This window comes from Acartia tonsa, chromosome 13 (genome assembly GCF_053477335.1).
Source record: "Acartia tonsa isolate MP-2025a chromosome 13, ASM5347733v1, whole genome shotgun sequence".
Lineage (NCBI taxonomy): Eukaryota > Metazoa > Arthropoda > Copepoda > Calanoida > Acartiidae > Acartia > Acartia tonsa.
In genome coordinates this window covers 14,642,391-14,661,399 of record NC_137272.1, presented here as the reverse complement: position 1 = coordinate 14,661,399, position 19,009 = coordinate 14,642,391, and the positions used below count along the sequence as shown (strand labels likewise).

Sequence of the window (19,009 nt, the reverse complement as noted above, 5' to 3'; positions counted from 1 at the left end):
AAGTTCAATAGTAATTGAGATTTTAAACTTCAGACAAAAAAAAAACATAATAAGAAATTCATTAATTTGATATATTACTTAGATATTGTTTTAATATCTTAACCCTTTACAGTCGGGCCCCTTGCCGCACCTTAATCGGTCGGGGGGGGGGGGGGCGTTCAACGCCCCCCCTAATTATCTCAGTTCCTATTAGAGCTAGATGGCTAAATTTTTTTGTGCAAGTCCCCTGTTTGATAATGAATTTCCGACCTTTTATAAGTCTAAGTCAATTTTCGCTTCCTTCACCCTTTTATTTAACAACCTTTGTTTTTAGGTCTTTTTTTATTTAAAAATTTCAAACGGCTGTAATTTTCTTATTTTTGAAGCTAGAAGAAAAATTTTTTCCCAGAAAATGTTTATTTTTATGTAAATTTTACATTAGAAATATCAAAATATAAATTTCAGCGGCCGCAGCTGTACTTGGCAGCTGCCAGCCGCCGCAGTCGGCGGTCGGCGGGAAAACGGCGGCGGATCTTCATGAAATTTTAATACGTTATGTAGACATGTAAGAAAAGCTTAAGTTTAAAATTTGAAGTCTCTAAGTCAAAAATTGCGGCCACAGGAGCCTTTTAAAGATTTCTGGAGACCTGGAGGATCAGGACCTGCAGGATCATACCTGGAACCTGAAAGTGACTTGAACACCTGTATTTCATATAAGGAAGTACTACTAGAGGATTTTTTAGTATTTTGGTATGATAAAATGCTTTGTTTTAGTCAAAAAAATATTTTTGCTCTTTACCTGGATGACCCTGCCAGGTTTGCTGGCATCCTGTGCCCGCCAGGATGGAGATTTTCAAAAAATTCCAACTCTCAGTTGTGTGTCATACCCATACTTAAAAAGTCAAGCAGTTTGGGCTCTTTATCTTTCACACACAGAAAATGAGATAGAAAAAACCGGATGGGGGGGCGTTCAACGCCCCCCCCCCGACCGTTAAGGGTTAAATGCTTTTTAATCTTGTATCTCTCTAAAAATATATTAATACATTCTAATATATTAATGTGAGTGAAAGAAAGGGATTTGATATTTTAAAAACTTAAAGGCCAATCAGGGAGTGAAGGCATATTGGACTGTAAATTACTCTAGTACCCAAAGTTTTATTACACTGATATCTTATTATTTGGCCTAAAAACTTTGGGTACTTCAACTTATTCTTGATTGATTGGTTTCTAACTAGTGATGTTCACACTTTCCTACAATTAATTTTTATCTAAAGTAAAATAGACATCTTAGAAAACAAGACTTACATAAATAAACCATTTAAACAGAAAAAAATGCTTTTGATCTGTACTCTTATTTTTTGTGTATCTTAAAAGTAATTGAGTTTATTATAATTTCATTGTATTTTATTTTCCTTAGGTGTAATTCTAACAAAAACAAAAGATCTAAAATAGTGAATAGTTTAGACATACTCTTTGTAGTTCTGTAATGTAGTTTTGGCTACGAAACCGATTAATATCCGCTGTATCGGAACAAATTCTGAACCATACTGAAAAACCCTGCATCGTTTCGTATTATAGACAATTTTCTACAAATGATGAAATAAAAATCTTTTTGTTAACCCGGGCCTTCGAATTGATCTTATAATTTTTTATACTACTATCTTTGGAAAGCTGTCTATAATACAATGCGATAAATAACTAATAATGGTATTTATCTAAAAGTATATTAATATTTTCAGGTTCGCATGCAGGCTAGATCCGCTCACAGCCATGGAAGTCTCATCTCAGTTTTTCTTGACATTGCAAGAAAGGTAATTTTGTTGGGAGTAGATTAATTTATCGTCCATGGTTTTATCCCTGTATATCATTAAAATACCCGTACGTCTTCTAATCCGGTTTAAATCCGCGGGATTAGAACCGGATCTGGAGCCATACTGAAAAATCATGAATTTTACCGCATTATAGACAGTTTTCATGAAAAATAAAATGAAAATGAAATGATTAATCCCTGCTTTGATAGTCCGAACTTTAGACCCCTGGGAACCAACAAAACTGTAATTAAACTTATTTCCATTTTACTATCCGCGGAAAGCTGTCTATAATACGAGCGATAAATAATTATTCTGTTGTTAGAATCAAAATCCACATTTCAACGTCACTTTGGATACTAACTGGACAATACATTTTAATTTTGTCATGCAATATTATTAATTAAGGAGGGAGTTTTGGGTCTGTTTCGCGGGATGGCGCCTACAGCCCAGCGGTCAGGCATAGTGGCTGGTGTACAACTACCCGTCTATGATTATTGTAGACATAAATTAGCAAGGTAACATTTATATGCATCTATCTATCTATACAATGTTTATCTAACAGCCCAGCAGTCAGGCATTGTGGCTGGCGTACAACTACCTGTCTATGATTATTGCAGACATAAATTAGCAAGGTAACATTTATGTATATGCATCTATCTATCTATTACTAGTACTACAGCCCAGCGGTCAGGAATTGGGGCTAGTGTACAACTACCTGTCTATGATTATTGTAGACATAAATTAGCAAGGTAACATTTTACATGCATGTATCTACCTATCTATCTATTACTACAGCCCAGCGGTCAGGAATTGTGGATGCGGTATAACTACCTGTCTATGATTATTGCAGACATAAATTAGCAAGGTAACAATTACATTCAACTATCTATCTATCTATCTATTACTACAGCCCAGCGGTCAGGCATTGTGGCTGGCGTACAACTACCTGTCTATGATTATTGCAGACATAAATTAGCAAGGTAATATTTATATGCATCTATCTACAGAGAGAGAGAGGTCAACGGGCTGTTTTATACACTAGTCCCCAAAGTTATATAATAACGTTTTCTTATTGCTTGCTTAACATTTTCGGGGACCTACATAAATTTTGATGGGTTCATTAATTAAGTTGAGTGTTCAACCACTAATTTTAATGTTCAGAAGGGGTAATTTTGTGTATCATCATTTGAGTTGTACATCAATTTATCGGCCATTGTCTATGCCTATCAATCACTGTACTTGTTATAGTTGTTACCGCTCTCTATTTTGCATCTTACCATTAATTGGAATATGCAATCTCAACAAAATAATCATTTTTTAAACTTTCTGTCTACGTACATACTAACGGCTACAATTGGGAAGGTTGCGGTTCCCTCCCCTAAAATAGTTATAATCCTTCCCTGAACCAATATCTATTATAGTAGATTAACTTTAAAGGAAAACCATATTGGTTCAGTGATTAGATCCTTTAAAACACCCAGACAGACCGACAAACATATTTTTACTTTCATAAAAGGATATATCTTAATCTAGAAGTAAAATGTTACCGGAGGGAGCGGCGACTAACCTGACGGCGAGTGTGTTGGCCGGTCTGGCCGCCTGTCTCGCCAGCAATCCTATTGATGTCATCAAGACAAGACTCATGGTGCAACGAAGGTAAACTGTTGTGGTGGTTTTCCCTCAAAGTTTTCTAGTCGAGCACTGAACCCCTCCCCTTGAAATTGATTTTAAGTAGGGGGTGAAAATGGTTTTGTTTATTACTCAAGGTTAGGTTAGGTTATACTGGGTGTCGGGTAGCCCTGCATTGTTCTTTTTCTTCTATGTAATTTTTTTTCTTTAAAGCTGAACAATAAACATCTGAGCTGGATCTTTAAATTAAAATAGCAGAGTTTTGAGCCTGGAACACGCACCGGCTTATTAAGGTGCCAGTGGGTGTTTCCAAAGTATTTTCCGGCTCAAAACTGCAATTATGCTTTCAATATCGGCTCACTAGAGGCATTCGCATTGGCATCGCTGTGATTTAAAGATTTAGCTCTGGTCTATGACTGACTATCCGTTTTACAGGATATTTTCAACCTTTATTTTACTTTCATAAGAACTTATTTGGCATAGATAATAAAAGTATGGACTATAATAGTATGTTATTATATCTTGTTTTCCTCTGAGATGTGTTTTGTTACAGGGAGGGAGTTGACATTGGGCTTTTTATTACACTAGTCCCCAAAGTTTTATATTAATGTTTTCTTGTTAGTTGGCTTAAAAACTTTTAGGAATTTTATTGAATTTTGATTGGTTGATTCATTAAATTGGGCGTCCAAACGTTTCAACCACTAATTTTATCCACAGAATGGGTAATTTTGTGTAACATCATTGGTGATGTACATCAATTTATCGGCCATTGTCTTGTCTCTGAAGATCCCTGCAAGAAATGGCTAGACAAACATGTAAAGAAAAGTAGAGAGAGAAAATAACTTGTACTAACTGCAGACGTTGAGAATGCACAACAGTACCATGAGAACCATTATTACCTCCAACGACCCACGACATTTTTTTTAAAGCGAAGCTTTTCTATAATTAGGGTCGGTCCGTCCGTCCTTCTGTCCGTACGTACGTCGTTAATTTATGCATGTTAGAGTTATCCTATCGATTTCAAACTCTGCATGGTGATTCCTGTAGTAGTTAGGTACGATTTAGAAAGCAACTTAAGTATGTCCTTAAATATTACCCTGTATTTAAGCAGTTTTTCCACAAATTTACATACAATTTGGATTCGACCGACATTTATACATGTTCTGACACTCTACAAATGTTAATGTTCGTTTTTCCTACAGTTTCAGAGCTTTGCTTTTATGGATGTTGTCATCCATGTTTTTTATAAAACTAGTTTCAGTTAGGCTCTAACCAGCCCTGTTAGGCTTCTAAGAATTTAATAATACTCAGTCTAACCTGAAAGAAACGTTCTAATTTCTTTATATTTGAATTTGATGTAAAAATGTAGAGGGGGGGGGTGTATTTGTCTACCACAGCTCAGGGGATGAATTGATAATCACCTCCAAATAATGATAAATAAAAAAATTCCTACATTGAAAATATTGGTTGAAAAGTTTGAACACTTATAGTTTGGAACCATACAATCAAAATTCAATCAAACTACCCAAAGTTCTTGCTATAAAACTTTGGGTACCAATGTAATTTACAGTCCTAGTGTCCTTAACTTTATATAAGAAGATGTGTGTGTGGGGGGGGGGGGGTTCTTCATTCTTCACTATTTTATTAAGGATTTGGCCACGGATATAAAATAAGAAAAATACATTTTGTTATTAACGTGAGTGTCAAATACAATTCATTTTCTCTCAATTTAAAATATAATTTTTCAACAAATATAAAATTTAGTTACACAAATTTGAATTGAATTTAGAATTAAATAAGGAAAAAGGGGGGGGGGGTGATTACTGTTTAGATCTCGTAATGCAAGAATCTTTGACAATTAACAACAGAAAGCTTTAAAATTACATTTACAATTTAGAGCTTTTTTTTACCCGCGAATGTAGCGTAACACGAAGTGCATCTGCTCTTCGTTGGGTAGTTATTGGGTCTAAATCTCGGCCCAAACAGCTATATCATTAAACCTTAACGGTCGGGATTTTCTCATTTTCTGTGTGTGAAAGATAAAGAACCCAAACTGCGTGACTTTTTAAGTATGGGTATGACACATAACTAAGAGTAGGAATTTTTTGAATATCTCCATCCTGGCGGGCACAGGATGCCAGCAAACCTGGCAGGGTCATCCAGGTAAAGAGCAAAAATATTTTTTGACTAAAACAAAGTATTTTATCATACCAAAATACTAAAATATCCTATAGTAGTACATCCTTATATGAAATACAGGTGTTTAAGTCACTTTCAGGTTCCAGGTATGATCCTGCAGTTCCTGATCCTCCATGTCTCCAGAAATCTTTAAAAGTCTCCTGTGACCGCAATTTTTGACTTAGATACTTCAAATTTTAAACTTAAGCTTTTCTTACATGTCTACATATTGTATTAAAATTTCATAAAGATCCGCCGCCGTTCTCCCGCCGACCGCCGACTGCGGCGGCTGGCAGCTGCCAAGTACAGTTGCGGCCCCTAAAATTTATATTTGGTGCTTGCTTACATGTGAAGACCGGAGCACCGAAAAACCCCCCCCCCCGCTTAGTTTTGACAAAAATCAAAAATAAGGGGGGGGTAGTTTTTAACCCCCCGCTTAGTTTTGACAAAAATCAAAAATAAGGGGGGGGGTAGTTTTTAACCCCCCCCCCCTTAATTTTGAAGAAAATCAAAAATAAGGGGGGGGTAGTTTTTTCACTGTACAACACGCCAGAAAGTTGAGTGAGGTAAATCAAGTAAATCCAGTATACCAGAGGGGAAACCTTATTACAGGGATATTCATGTTTTGGGGCATAATTTCCTTATTTATTGACTGATTTTAGTAAAAGGTTTTAATTTTGCGCAAAATTTACCCCCCCCTTATTTTTGATTTTCTTCAAAATTAAGGGGGGGGTTAAGTCTTTGCCTTGCTGAGCTTTTTTCCTCCTTGCCGTTTTCCAGACATTAAAAAACTACCCCCCCCTTATTTTTGATTTTTGTCAAAACTAAGCGGGGGGGGGGGGGGTTTCGGTGCTCCAGTCTACCACATGTAAGCAAGTACCTTATATTTTGATATTTCTAATGTAAAATTTACATAAAGATAAACATTTTCTGGAAAAAAAATTGTTTTTCTAGCTTAGAAAATAAGAAAATTACAGCCGTTTGAAATTTTTAAGTAAAAAAAGACCTGAAAACAAAGGTTGTTAAATAAAAGGGTGAAGGAAGCGAAAATTGACTTAGACTTATAAAAGGTCGGAAATTCATTATCAAACAGGGAACTTACATAAAAAAATTAGCTCTCTAGCTCTAATAGGAACCGAGATAAAAAGGGGGGGGGGCGTTGATGTGAGGATGTGAGTTTGTTTGTGTGTCTGTTTGTATCAAAAGATCTCGCTAACCGCTGAACCGATCGGGTTCTTCTTAACAGGGGAGCTTTTCATAGGTCCCGGGAAATTTTATAATTATTTTCTTTGGGGGGTGGGACACCCCCAACCCCCCCCCCCAAAATGAAAAATACCCCCCTGAAAAAAAAATTGTTTTTTTTTTAACTTAAATAAAAATTGAAGGGGAGGCGTACCCCCCCCCCCCCCCCCCCAATGAGAATCTAAAATGAGAAATTCAATTGGGTTATCAAATTCGACTCCCCCCTCCTCAAGTGCCCCTAGAGGCCTCTAGGGGGCGTAGCCGCTAGTTTTATATAATCTACTTAGATCATGGATCTATAGGGATAAGGCAATGGCCGATAAATTGATTTTCATCCTTAATGATAATACACAAAATTACTCTATCTGTAAATTAAAATTAGTGACTGAAATGTTTAAACACTCAACAATGAACCAATGAAAATTCACTAAAGTCCCCAAAGTTGTTAAGCCAACGAATAAGAAGCTTTGGGGACAAGTGTAATGAACAGCCCATTATCCCCCACTCTTACTGTAGTTAGATTATGAATCTATAACAAGAAATAACAAACAACAAGACACCAAATTAAAATTACCAAACACTGATTTTTTTTTATTTATAAAGGTAAGAAATGTACAGTGATTTATTGGATTAATTTAGCAAATACTTTACAAATCAACCCTGTCTGTCTTCATATAACTTCGTTACAAAAAAGAAGCTTAAAGACACAAATAAAATATAAACAAACAAAAAAATAACAAAAACAGAAATCTTAAATCAATGAAAGAAAACGAAGTAGCGGGTTTTGTATTTTCACAGTAGCTTTCTCCTATTTTTAGCCCTTGATGGGAGATCTAACCCTGCGGGAGAAAACATCAATATTTACCTAACCTAAAATTACCTATCCAAAGCTACTGTGAAAACACCACGAAACCCGCTACTTCGTTTTTTTCCATGATCCAAAATCTTTTTAAATATAAATATATTTTTTCTTTATATTAACTTATTTTTTTTGTTTTAGGTTTATTAATCAGAAAATTGGAGCTAAAAGTGAGATTTACAGGTAGTCTTTTTTTTTAACATACTAGCGGCTGCGCCCCTATCATCTAGGTACTTTTTAGTGTTAGAAAATGGTAGTAAAATAGTCTAAACCATCTAGGGGCTTAAATCTAAAAATAAAATAGCACAAAACCATCCCAGGACCTATGTAAAGCTTTCCTAAAAAGATGAATTCAAACATTTCAGTAGTTTTTAAATCTTAAGCTTCAGACAAAAAAAACCTTACTACTTTGTATAAGAGGATAAGAAGTATAATTTGTATTCTAGTCATGGAATTCATTAAGGTCTAACCTTCCAATTTTAAGAAATATTTCCTTCTATCATCAAATATCATGCTATCCTATTATATAAAGTAGTAAGAGTTTTTTGTATGTCTCGAAGGATCTCGCTAACCGCTGAACCGATATTGTTCTCCTTTACAGTTAAGCTTCTTATAGGTCCTTGGAAGGTTTTAAACTATTTTTGGGGAGGGTTTCTTCACCCCCTCCTCCCCCCCAAAAAATATTTTTTTACTCTTGAAACTCAAATTTAAAATGGGATAAGGTCGACTTTCCCCCCTCCTACATTAAGTGCCCCTAGAGGCTTCTAGGGGGCGTAGCCGCTAGTAATATAAACAGTAGGGTATTGTGTCTGTTTATTAAGATCTCACCAACTACTGAACCGTTATTTTTCTTTATAAAGGTCCTAAGTAAAGCAGACAGTTATCCACAAAGTGTCTCGTCGAACATAGAAACACATCTTCTTATTTTGAAATAAAAAGAAAATATTGAGGGCGGGAGGGGGTCATTTGTTTATTTTAATAGGTGAGGTTAGGTTTGATAAGGTTATATTGGGTACAGGGAAGCCCCGCAGGTCTAGTGCACCGTAGATATAAACCGCGCAGGGTTTAGCCCCCTTCGCATGGGTTCATACGATGAACCCTCCCCTTTATTTTCAATTATAATATTTGTGGGATGAGGTTTCTATGCTCGCTAGGTTTTTAAAGGGAAATCACCAAAAAGTCATTTTTTGAATGATATGCACGAAGGACTAAACATGATTTAATTTTAGATCCAGTATTGACTGTTGTATTAAAACTGTAAGAGCAGAAGGATTTATGGCGCTATATAAGGTATACCTAATTATTTTAATATTTAAATTGTTGCAGAAATTCTTCCATTACCGTTATAATATGTTCGTCCACCCCTGAGACACTTAAAGTGCAGATGTTTCAGAGAGGCACTTGAGGGGAGGAGTGCACTATGGTCTATTTAAGGGGTTTAGTGGAAATTTGGTATAGCTTTAATCAAATTTAAATATTTACACTTCTACCAGTCCGAATTCATTAAAATAAAAAGTTATGAGTAATATATTACATTAGGCAACTTTTTAAAGTTGGTCATGTATAGGTGCGTGCACAGGAATGTGATTGGGGGGTAACCAAAAAGGGGTGATTTTTAAAATATAATTTTTGTTACTATTCTGTTATTTTTAAAGATAATTGAACCAAATTTTTAGCCTGATTCAATTACTACCCTAGATAAACGATTATTAATAAATAATAGGGATTTCCCGCCGAAACCGCCGTCTACCGCCGAATTCCGCCGTGTTATTTGCTACCTCATTTGGGTGTTTGGAGTCAATAAAAAAAGTGATATATTTAAATAAAAGTATTATAATACACCTTTTACTATCCACTTACAACTGCTTTTTAATATTTATAATTTATTTAAGAGAGGTTAGGTCGTTTTAAACTTAAAGAAAATGAATATTTTGACTGGATAATCGAGCTTCCCATTAAAGATATTGATTAATTTTTTTTGTAAAGTATCTTATGTGTATTTTTCTACTTGTATAGTTTACCATTAAAAGTATCTATTTAAATTTAGTACTGTCCCTCAAGGGCCTACAGGGGCCAACACCGCCACCCCCCCCCCCCCCCCCTTCTACTACCAAACCAGAAGTTAAAATTTTACTGTTTTTAAGGTATTATACTGAGTTTAAAAGGAAAAAAGTATTCTCATAACTGACCAAAATATTTTTTGTATCTATGCCCCCCCCCCCCCTCCTATCTAACCAAAAGTAAGATAACCATCATAAAATTGATATCAAACAAAAGGGGGGAGGCGGATGTGCCACTTTTTGAAACCAAAACCAAAAGTCAACAAAGGAACTCATCTAAAAAAAGAGTTACAGGTCTGAGATTTTGCATGGCAGTTGCTTTATAAGGGTACAATATGCAACTGTGAAGAAACGGCGGCGCAACCGCCGAAAACCGGCGTTTCCCGCCGAATTTTTGTTTGCCTTTTCTCGGCGGTTTACGGCGGTTGCGCCGCCGTTTCTTTCCAGTTCCATATTGTACCCCTATTAAGCAACTGCCATGCAAAATCTCAGACCTGTAACTCTTTTTTTAGTTGAGTTCCTTTGACTTTTAGTTTTGGTTTCAAAAAGTGGCACATCTGCCTCCCCCCTTTAATTCATTTTAGAACAGTAAAGAAAAACCGGTAGACCAAGTAATAGACTAAAACAGTATTTGCCAGCTAAATCATAACATATCTTACAAAAAAAAAAGACAGAAGAAACGAACACATTTACTCTTTGAAATCTTAATGTTCTTAGAGTTTTACAGACAGATGAGGGGACCAAGTGAACTAAAGAGTAGATGCTTGTTGGTGAGCTTAACCATCACCAAAAAAATCAGCTTTTTTACAAAATAAAACTGCTTAGTAGATCAAATTTTCCCTACAGATATCTTATGTCTGTAAGAGAATTAACAACAGTCCTACGGACCAAATAAATCTTACAGTAGATGGTTGTTTGTACAGATAATGTTTATAAAAAAGATTTTCTTTCAACCGTCTTGAGTCGTAGCAAAGAAATTCACTATGTTTACATATAGATTCATACAGACTGACGGACTTTGCGAATTTGAAAGTAGCTACGCTACTACAAAATTCATTTTTGCACTTTCCTTCTAAGGACTAGAGTTGCAAACACCTTCCCTAAACACTAAAATCAAAAAAAAAGAAATGACCTATATGCAATAAATGTTTTGTTTTTTAAAATCTGCGGGCGGTCGCTTTTTTTTGCGGGAACTGCGGGTAAGTCGCGGTTTTCCTTTAAAATTATTATTCCTCTAAAAATTACTGATTAATTTTAAAAAGTTTTACTCAATTATCTTTAATAGTAATGGAATAACAGAGAAATTAAGATTGCTGTTATGGTATGTAATTCCCCCCCCCCCCCCTCAAATTTAGGTTTTACAGGCAATTTTCAGATTAAAAATTTTTAAAGTTGCGCTACCGACCCCACTCTGGAAACTTCACTTAAAGTTGTATTATATTCTCAAAATTTAGAATCATATATGGTTTGGTATGGGGTCGGTAGCGCAACTAGGAGTAAAATGAGGAAAACTAATTTTTTTTGCTAAATTTTTCAGTAAAAAAATGACGAAAATTTTTTCATAAATTTACTTTCAAAGCATAAAATTAACACTTTTAAGGTAAAATATATAATAAAAATGTTTTTATTTATTGATTTGGTATATATATTTGTAAAGAATATGAACGAAATTAGTTTTTAATAGATATTTATGCAAAAAAAAATTATTTTTCATATCTAGGAAGAAAATAAAAAGTAGATTTTTGACCTTCAAAAAATATTGATTTGACCCAACTTTGAAGTAAAAAAAAACTTAGTTCCAAACGTTATTTTTTCTTTTCCTAGTCCATTATGCATGGGCTGGGGTATGTAAATCAATAATATCAAGTTAAAATAAGAAAATTTGATCATGACTTTTTTGCCAAATTTCCACCCTTAGACCGTTGTGGAGTGGGGTTGAATTCAACAACCCAACTTTTGGTAGCGAAGTTACTCTATAATTCACTTTGTCTGTCCGTCCGTAACGCTATGTGGGAAATGGGATTTACTCAGCTCCTATAAAAAATAGAATGCTGAAATTTTTCAATAAGGAGCACAATTAACTATAAAACAGCAATGGCGGTCGGACGGCTTTTTAGCAGGTTTTAGGCTATTTTTTGATTTTCCACATTTTCCCCCCATATCTTTAATGTTTATGGTCCGATTTTCAAAATTTTTTCAGTATTAGATATCAAAATTAAGTTTCCCGCCTTTTTGCCGGTTTTTGGCTATTTTATATTTTTCCCCATTTCTTTGGTGTTTTTAGTCCGATTTTCAAAAATTTTTCAGTTAAAGATATCAAAATTAAATTTCCCGTCGTTTGAAGAAAACAACAATGACGATCAGTCCTATCCACGAATTTTTGTGCTTTGCTACTTATGGATGTTGTAATCCTTGTTTTATTTTAAAGAAGGTGTATCAACTTTTTCACTTTTTATTTAAGATAGCTAGCCGGCTCTTTTAGTAAGTAGTAGATGTAAAATTTTTCATAGAATTCAGATATGCAATCGGTTTTTTTGTAGACCTCTTATTTTTTAAGTAATTTAAGTTTTTAAAAAAAATAATTAAGTCGGTTTTAAGGTACTAAAACGCAACAAAATAAAAGAAGAAAATGGTCAGCATGAACAAAAATAGTAAGATCTTTAATTTGACACCTTACTTTTAAAATTCTGTTGAGTAATTATTGAAAAAATCAATTTTTTTAATCTCGGTTTAATAAAAACTTTAAACCTAAATATTTTATCAAACAGACATAAAAAATATGGGTTCATATATACCTTTAGAATCAGAAAAATATTACAAATCCATTCTAAGCGAAATTGAAAAAGTTTTTAAAAATTGTAATAAAAAAGTAAAAACAAAAAAAATAAAAAAGTTTATTTTAAGAATTGTAACTACTAAACTAGCCAATCACAAATCGCGAAAATTGATGAATCGCGAAGCTTAACCTATAAAGTTAACCAATAGAATTGCCAAAAAAAAAGGAGAACGTTCATACAATTTATACAATAGATACTACAATAAATATAGTGATATTACAGAACATGTAAAGAATGAAAAATTATGAACAAATATGCATCAGTCTGTTTATAAACTTCAAAACAATGCAGTTAAAAATACATTATTGTTTCTTGTGTTTAAAAAATATCTGCTACATTGCATTGTCTTTTGTTTAGGTTTTGTTCAGGTTTTATTCAAGCTAACCCTTTAAAGCCGAAAATTATGATTCTTAAAATAAACTTAAATTTTTTATTTTAGTTTTATAAAAGTTTTTCAATTTTGCTTAGACTGGATTCGTATTATTTTTCTCATTCTAAAAGTATATATGAACACATACTTTTTATGCCTGTGAGAGGATATTTTTAATTTCAAAGTTTTGATTAATCCGAGGTTAACAAAATAGATTTTTTCAATAATTACTTAACAGAATTTTAAAATTAAGGTGTCAAATTAAAGATCTTACTATTTTTGTTCATACTGACCATTTTCTTCTTTTATTTTGTTGCGTTTTAGTACCTTAAAACCGACTTAATTATTTTTTTTAAAAACTTAAATTACTTAAAAAATAAGAGGTCTACAAAAAAAACCGATTGCATATCTGAATTCTATGAAAAATTTTACATCTACTACTTACTAAAAGAGCCGGCTAGCTATCTTAAATAAAAGGTGAAAAAGTTGATACAACTTCTTAGAAATAATACCAACCTATGTAATTTTTTTTCTATAGACGATTTTTCTTCGGGTGGTGGTGGTACCCTTTCCCCCAAAATTTATAAACCATACCAGGACCTACAGGACATGAGATGCTACAAGTATGACTGACTGCGGACGGACAGACAATCACAGTAGATTCGCTTCTTAAATTCTAGATAAATCATTTCTTTTTCAGGGCTTTTTCCCAGCGTTTGGACGGATGGGTCCATGGAATATTATTTTCTTCCTGGTTTATGAACAATTTAAATGTGCTTTATAAAGAGAAATTATAATTTAGTTTTTAACTGTCAGAATATTTTTACTGGTTATTATATACTAGTTAAAAATGCTTTTTAAATAATTAGATTTTAAATAAAGATGTTAAATATTGAAATTTTCCATGATATGTAAAAATCAAAATATTATATAAGGCAAATTTATTGTGATATAGTTTCTGGTTTTAAAGTTAAAGTTACCAAAAATTAAAAATGATCAGATATAAATTGATTAATAATAAGAATGATTTAATTCAGGAAGGGAGAGGACATTTGGCTGTTTATTACAGTAGTCCCCAAAGTTATATAATTTATTCGTTGGCTTAACAACTTTTGGGACTTTCAATGAGTTTTGATCGATTGGTTCCTTAAGTTTAGTGTTCAAAAGTGTCAATCACTATTTGTTATCTGCAGAAGGAGTAGTTTTGTGTTTAATCATTGTGGATATACATCAAATTATCGGCCATTGTGTTATCTCTTTAGATCCCTGGATTAGATTAAAGGAAAATATTATTAAAAAGCAAAGATTAGGTGCAACCAAACATAAAGATGTGATATATCATGAACATAACATATTTCTTTTTCCAGTAGTGCTTTGAAACCGATTAATATCCGGTGGAAATTAGAACCGGTTCTCAGCAATACGAAAAAATTATGTCTAGCATCGTATTATATCCAGTTTTCTACTAATATAAAAATGTACAATCATAAGATGAATACCAGTTTTTTTTAGCCTGTGCCTTTAGCATCTTGGGGCTAAAAAAACTGGTTTTAATCTTGTAACTGTACATTTTTATATCCTCGGAAAGCCGATTATATTACGATGCTAGAAATAACTATTAAATTCATTGTCATAAATACTAAACTGTGTTAAGAAGCATCACTAATTCTGAAAATTTTAATAAAGCAATTAATAAAGGGATCAATTGCAGTTCACTGTAAAATTTTCCTGGTAACGAATATCTCCAAAAATCTATGAATTTCAAAGGCTGTTAGTTGCCAAACGGCTGAACGTACATTGATATCATGCCCATTGCCAACAGACAGTTTTAAGCGGCTAATAATATGGAATAGCCAAGATCCAATGATGTACAGGGAAAGCTTTACCTACTGAAGGAAAAACGCATTAAATACGTCTTTTTGTGCATTGCAAAATAACTGCATTTGGCCGTTAGAAGCCTTTAAAGTTCATAGGTTTTTAGAGATATTCGTTACCAGTAAACATTTTACCGTGAACTGCACTGGACCCAAAGAAAGAAACTACTAAAGTAATACGTAGGTACCTATTTGATTTTTTATTAACTAAGGATAGGGCTCAGTTTTTCCTATTACGCAAGATGTAATCAACGCAGGGATATTTCCATAAAGGATATTTTATTAATTTTGATTTTAGTTTAGTGTCTTTCTAGCAAAGACGTCCTAGCTTTTTTGAGGTTGGTCAATGAGTTGGAGGGGAATAATTTTTAAAATTGAGGCTTCTAAAGTTTTATGCGGGTAAACATCCCTTTACCCCCCACCCCCCCTCCTTCTAGAACTTTTTATGTGTATCTTGTTCTATGTAAAACAGTAGGACTATTAGAATAATAACCGCTGAACGGACATGGTTCTCCTTTACAGTGTAGCTTCTCATAGGTCCCTGGAAGGTTTATGACTTTTTTGGTGGAGGGTAACTCTACCCTCCGAAGTGAAATCTCCCTGGGAAAAAGTGACCCCCTAACATAAAAAACTCTTCTTTTCAAACTAAAGTTGAAAGTAGTGGTTCTATTTCCGCCCTCTTCGTTTAAGTTACTTAAGAGGCCTCTGGGGTTGTAGCCGCTAGTAAATCACTAAGTCCTTTCCATGGAAATATCTCTTATTCTTAACTTGTTAAATGCAGTTCGCAGTTAACTGGCAAATCAAAACTACATTCATAACATTCACATGAAAATAGCTTATACTATAGATATTAGTTTATGTCAAAAACAGTTATATTTGATTATTCTGTAAGGAAAAAAGCGTGTATCTTCTTTTAAATACTCAAAAAAAAATTTCATGTTTAATTACTCAGTTAAAAATGATTTTTGGCTTTAGAAACTTGAAGTAAGGTATTTTTCAGGCAAAATTTCTAAATTACGCATGGCAAACTAAAACTTGCGTAAATTTGCTAAGGGCTTGCTTAAGCAAGTCTTGGCCTTTTCGGGACTGTTTTTCCCCGCCGTTTGGCCATAAATGCCGAATCAAAATGCCCGACTTAAAATTTTCAAATAAATCCGGTTTTTGTAGGTATTTAATATAAAAATATGGTAACTAGTTATATTTTAGTTTTTTAGATTTTTTTAGATGTTTTGCATTACAATTATGTTAAACCCTAACCTGCCTGTTTTATAGTATTGTCAGGGAGGGAGGGGACATTGGACTGTAAATTACACTGGTACATAAAGATTTATAGCCATGTTGTCTTTTTTGTTGGCTCAAAAAAACATTGGGTACTTTTAATTTAATTTTGATTGGTTGGTTCCAAACTTTTTAACCAATAATTTTTTTTACGAAGGGGCATTTTTGTTTATTATCAATTGGGGTTTATATCAATTTATCGTCCATTGTCTTATCCCTTAAGATCCTTGGTTTTTTTATATTGAGTTTATATTTGTTTTAAAATATAGTTCATAAAGTTAATTATTATTTTGTAATAAGATAGCTAAAAAGGAGGCATAACAAAGTAATTTCATCGTAATCTAGGATTTTTAAAATTACTTTTCTCTTATTCATTCGAAACCGATTAATATACCGTGGATTAGAACCGGTTCTCATCAATATAAAAAACCTATGGTTAGCATCGTAATATATCCAGTTTTCTATGCATATAAAAATGCATAATCATAAGATTATTACCAGTTTTTTAGCCCGTGCCTGTACATTTTATATCTGCTGAAAGCTGTTCATAATACGATGCGAGAAATAGCTACCTATTATGATTTTTTCATTTGAATATTTCTTAATTCTCTGAAGAAATCATAGTTTTTATTCGGTTGTCATATCTCTTTCTTGATAATTTACTTTACATAATTTTCCAAAATCCTATATTACGAATTCTTGACATGTTATACCCCCCCCCCCCCCCACCCCCGCTCTCGGTGTATTTTTTTGCCTATTATAATCAATTATAATGATTTTGAGAAAATTAGTTTATTTTTTTTTATTTTGATCAATGATATCGTAAAGAAAATTCTGGTTATAATTGGAAATAATTGTTTTATAAGTAAAAGTAGGCTAGTTACATCATATCAATAACAAGTTTTTTTTATATTAATATTTTATGAAAATTCTTCAATAACATAAGTATTTGATAAAAGCCTTTTTTATTTTAACTACTCATTTTATGCGCATTTTATTTGAGAGTCAAAATTACTTTAAAAATCTGCAAAAATTAAATAAAATCTTATGTTTTTAATCCTTTTTTGATTTTATTTCATTTTTGTTGTTTTTTACGTGATTTTGGAGGATTTTTCACAAAAACAATTTTGCCTCACAAGCGATGCTGTGACCCAATTTTTTTTTTTAAGAATCCACCTCTGAAATATTTTTACTATGTAAATATATTTTTTATATTCAAGTTATATTTGATCTAAATACACCAAAGAAACAAATTTGTGGCTTATAAGTTTATGAACTTCACGAAAAGTATTCTTCAATTAAGGAGGGATTCCCAGACCCCCCCCCCCCCCCTTATTTAAAATAACTGGGGTAAGTTTCTTTTCCTAACACTAGGCTTACAAATTACCCAATATAACCTAACCTAATGCAAAAACAAAAAAATATCCCACCCATTTTCAAATTTGATTCATAATAATGGGGGGGGGGGGGTCCTGTACACGACTAGATACTTTTAGGGAAACTACCGATAATTTGAAATTATGTTGTCATCACAATTTTTAAATATTAGGAATCACATAAGTTTTAATCGGGCAGGTGTATGAAACTGAACCCATAATGCCTCCAAATTTTTGGCCAGTCAAAAATAATACCCTTATGCAGACTGGCCAGAGTGTACGTTTTGTACGTTACGCATCGAATCTGTGTACGTTCTGGACGTTATTTTGATATGTGTACGTAACGTATTTTGAAATTTGTATTTTTGTACGTTTTACGTTTTTTTAAAAAATAATAAGAATCAAATATTAGCAGAAAAGTAATTTGTATGTTTTGTACGAAAATTTTAACAAAAACTATAGGTGTATTATAAAAAATAAATTCAATAATATCTTAAATTTTCATAGAACAAAAATATGTAGGTAAAATATGTGATATATGTATGTTTTTAGAACTTATAGTTTAAATTTATGGATTTGAAATATATGTTTTATAGATATAGTTTAAAGAATTGAACAGAAAATAATATGCAGTTGACTAATTTCAAGTCTAAATGCACTTTGTGCAACTAACCTGTAATAGATTTTACAATAATTTTTTTCAAATTCTTTATATACCTATCTACTTAGGTAAATTTTCCGAGATATCATATGGTGTTCAGTTTAGGATTAAGAAGTCTTATTTTATGGTATCTTCAGTTTTTAAAGAATAAGAATCAAATATAAGTATAAAAGTATTTGTATATGTATTTGTATAAAAAGTATTACGAAAATAGTATATTATCTATAATACAAAGTAGAATGATGTCTGTCTGTCTGTTTGTCCGTCTGTCTTTTAGAAGCTTAAGATCTCAGTAACCACTGAACCTATTAGGTTCTACTCTTCAGGGAATATTTTTAAGCTATTTTCTTGGGGGGTGGGACACTTAAAGCTTTTTACTTACTACTAGGATTAGCGGCTTTGCCCCTATCCTCTAGAGGATTCGTTCCCTCCTTTATAGGATCGTTTGTTCGTAATTAGTAAAAAAAACGAAAAAAAGATATTGTGATGATTTTTTTTCATTTAGGCCCCACCCAGCTTATTTGCATTAGTTTACAAAAATAAATTAAGGGGTGGTTGTTTTCTTGGGGGGTTGGGTTTTCCACACTCCAAGAAAATAGCCTAAAGCCACCACAGGACCAGTAGATATATTCCCTGAAGAGTAGAACCGAACTGTTTAGCTATTACCAAGATCTTAAGCTTCAGACAGACAGACATTGTTTTACTTTGTAAAGACTAGTATTATCTGAGATCTTTAGCATTAGACAAAATAACCCTATATCCTATTACTAGCGGCTGCACCCCTAGCATCTAGGGGCTATATATTCGAAGGAATATGAAATGTCAGAAAAATAGCCTAAAACCATACCCAGACTT

General features: G+C 33.1%; 1 protein-coding gene across 5 annotated transcripts in view; it reads left to right on the top strand.

Annotated features, from left to right (window-relative positions):
* The window catches only part of LOC145304064 (brain mitochondrial carrier protein 1-like), a 41,248-nt gene extending 24,123 nt beyond the window's left edge, over nucleotides 1–17,125 (top strand). For 3 of the 5 annotated variants that reach the window (XM_080145822.1, XM_080145824.1, XM_080145825.1), the window contains exons 12-18: nucleotides 1,719–1,790; nucleotides 2,196–2,247; nucleotides 2,713–2,770; nucleotides 3,324–3,446; nucleotides 7,840–7,881; nucleotides 8,928–8,988; nucleotides 13,666–14,492. In XM_080145822.1, coding sequence (XP_080001948.1) covers nucleotides 1,719–1,790; nucleotides 2,196–2,247; nucleotides 2,713–2,770; nucleotides 3,324–3,446; nucleotides 7,840–7,881; nucleotides 8,928–8,988; nucleotides 13,666–13,749 — 492 coding nt within the window. In that variant the 3' untranslated portion in view covers nucleotides 13,750–14,492. Of the gene's footprint in view, nucleotides 1–1,718; nucleotides 1,791–2,195; nucleotides 2,306–2,712; nucleotides 2,771–3,323; nucleotides 3,447–7,839; nucleotides 7,882–8,927; nucleotides 8,989–13,665; nucleotides 14,493–14,574 lie in introns of those variants that run through there. The other 2 variants (XR_013873967.1, XM_080145823.1) reach the window with 2 other exon arrangements.
* Nucleotides 17,126–19,009: the final 1,884 nt, after the last annotated feature.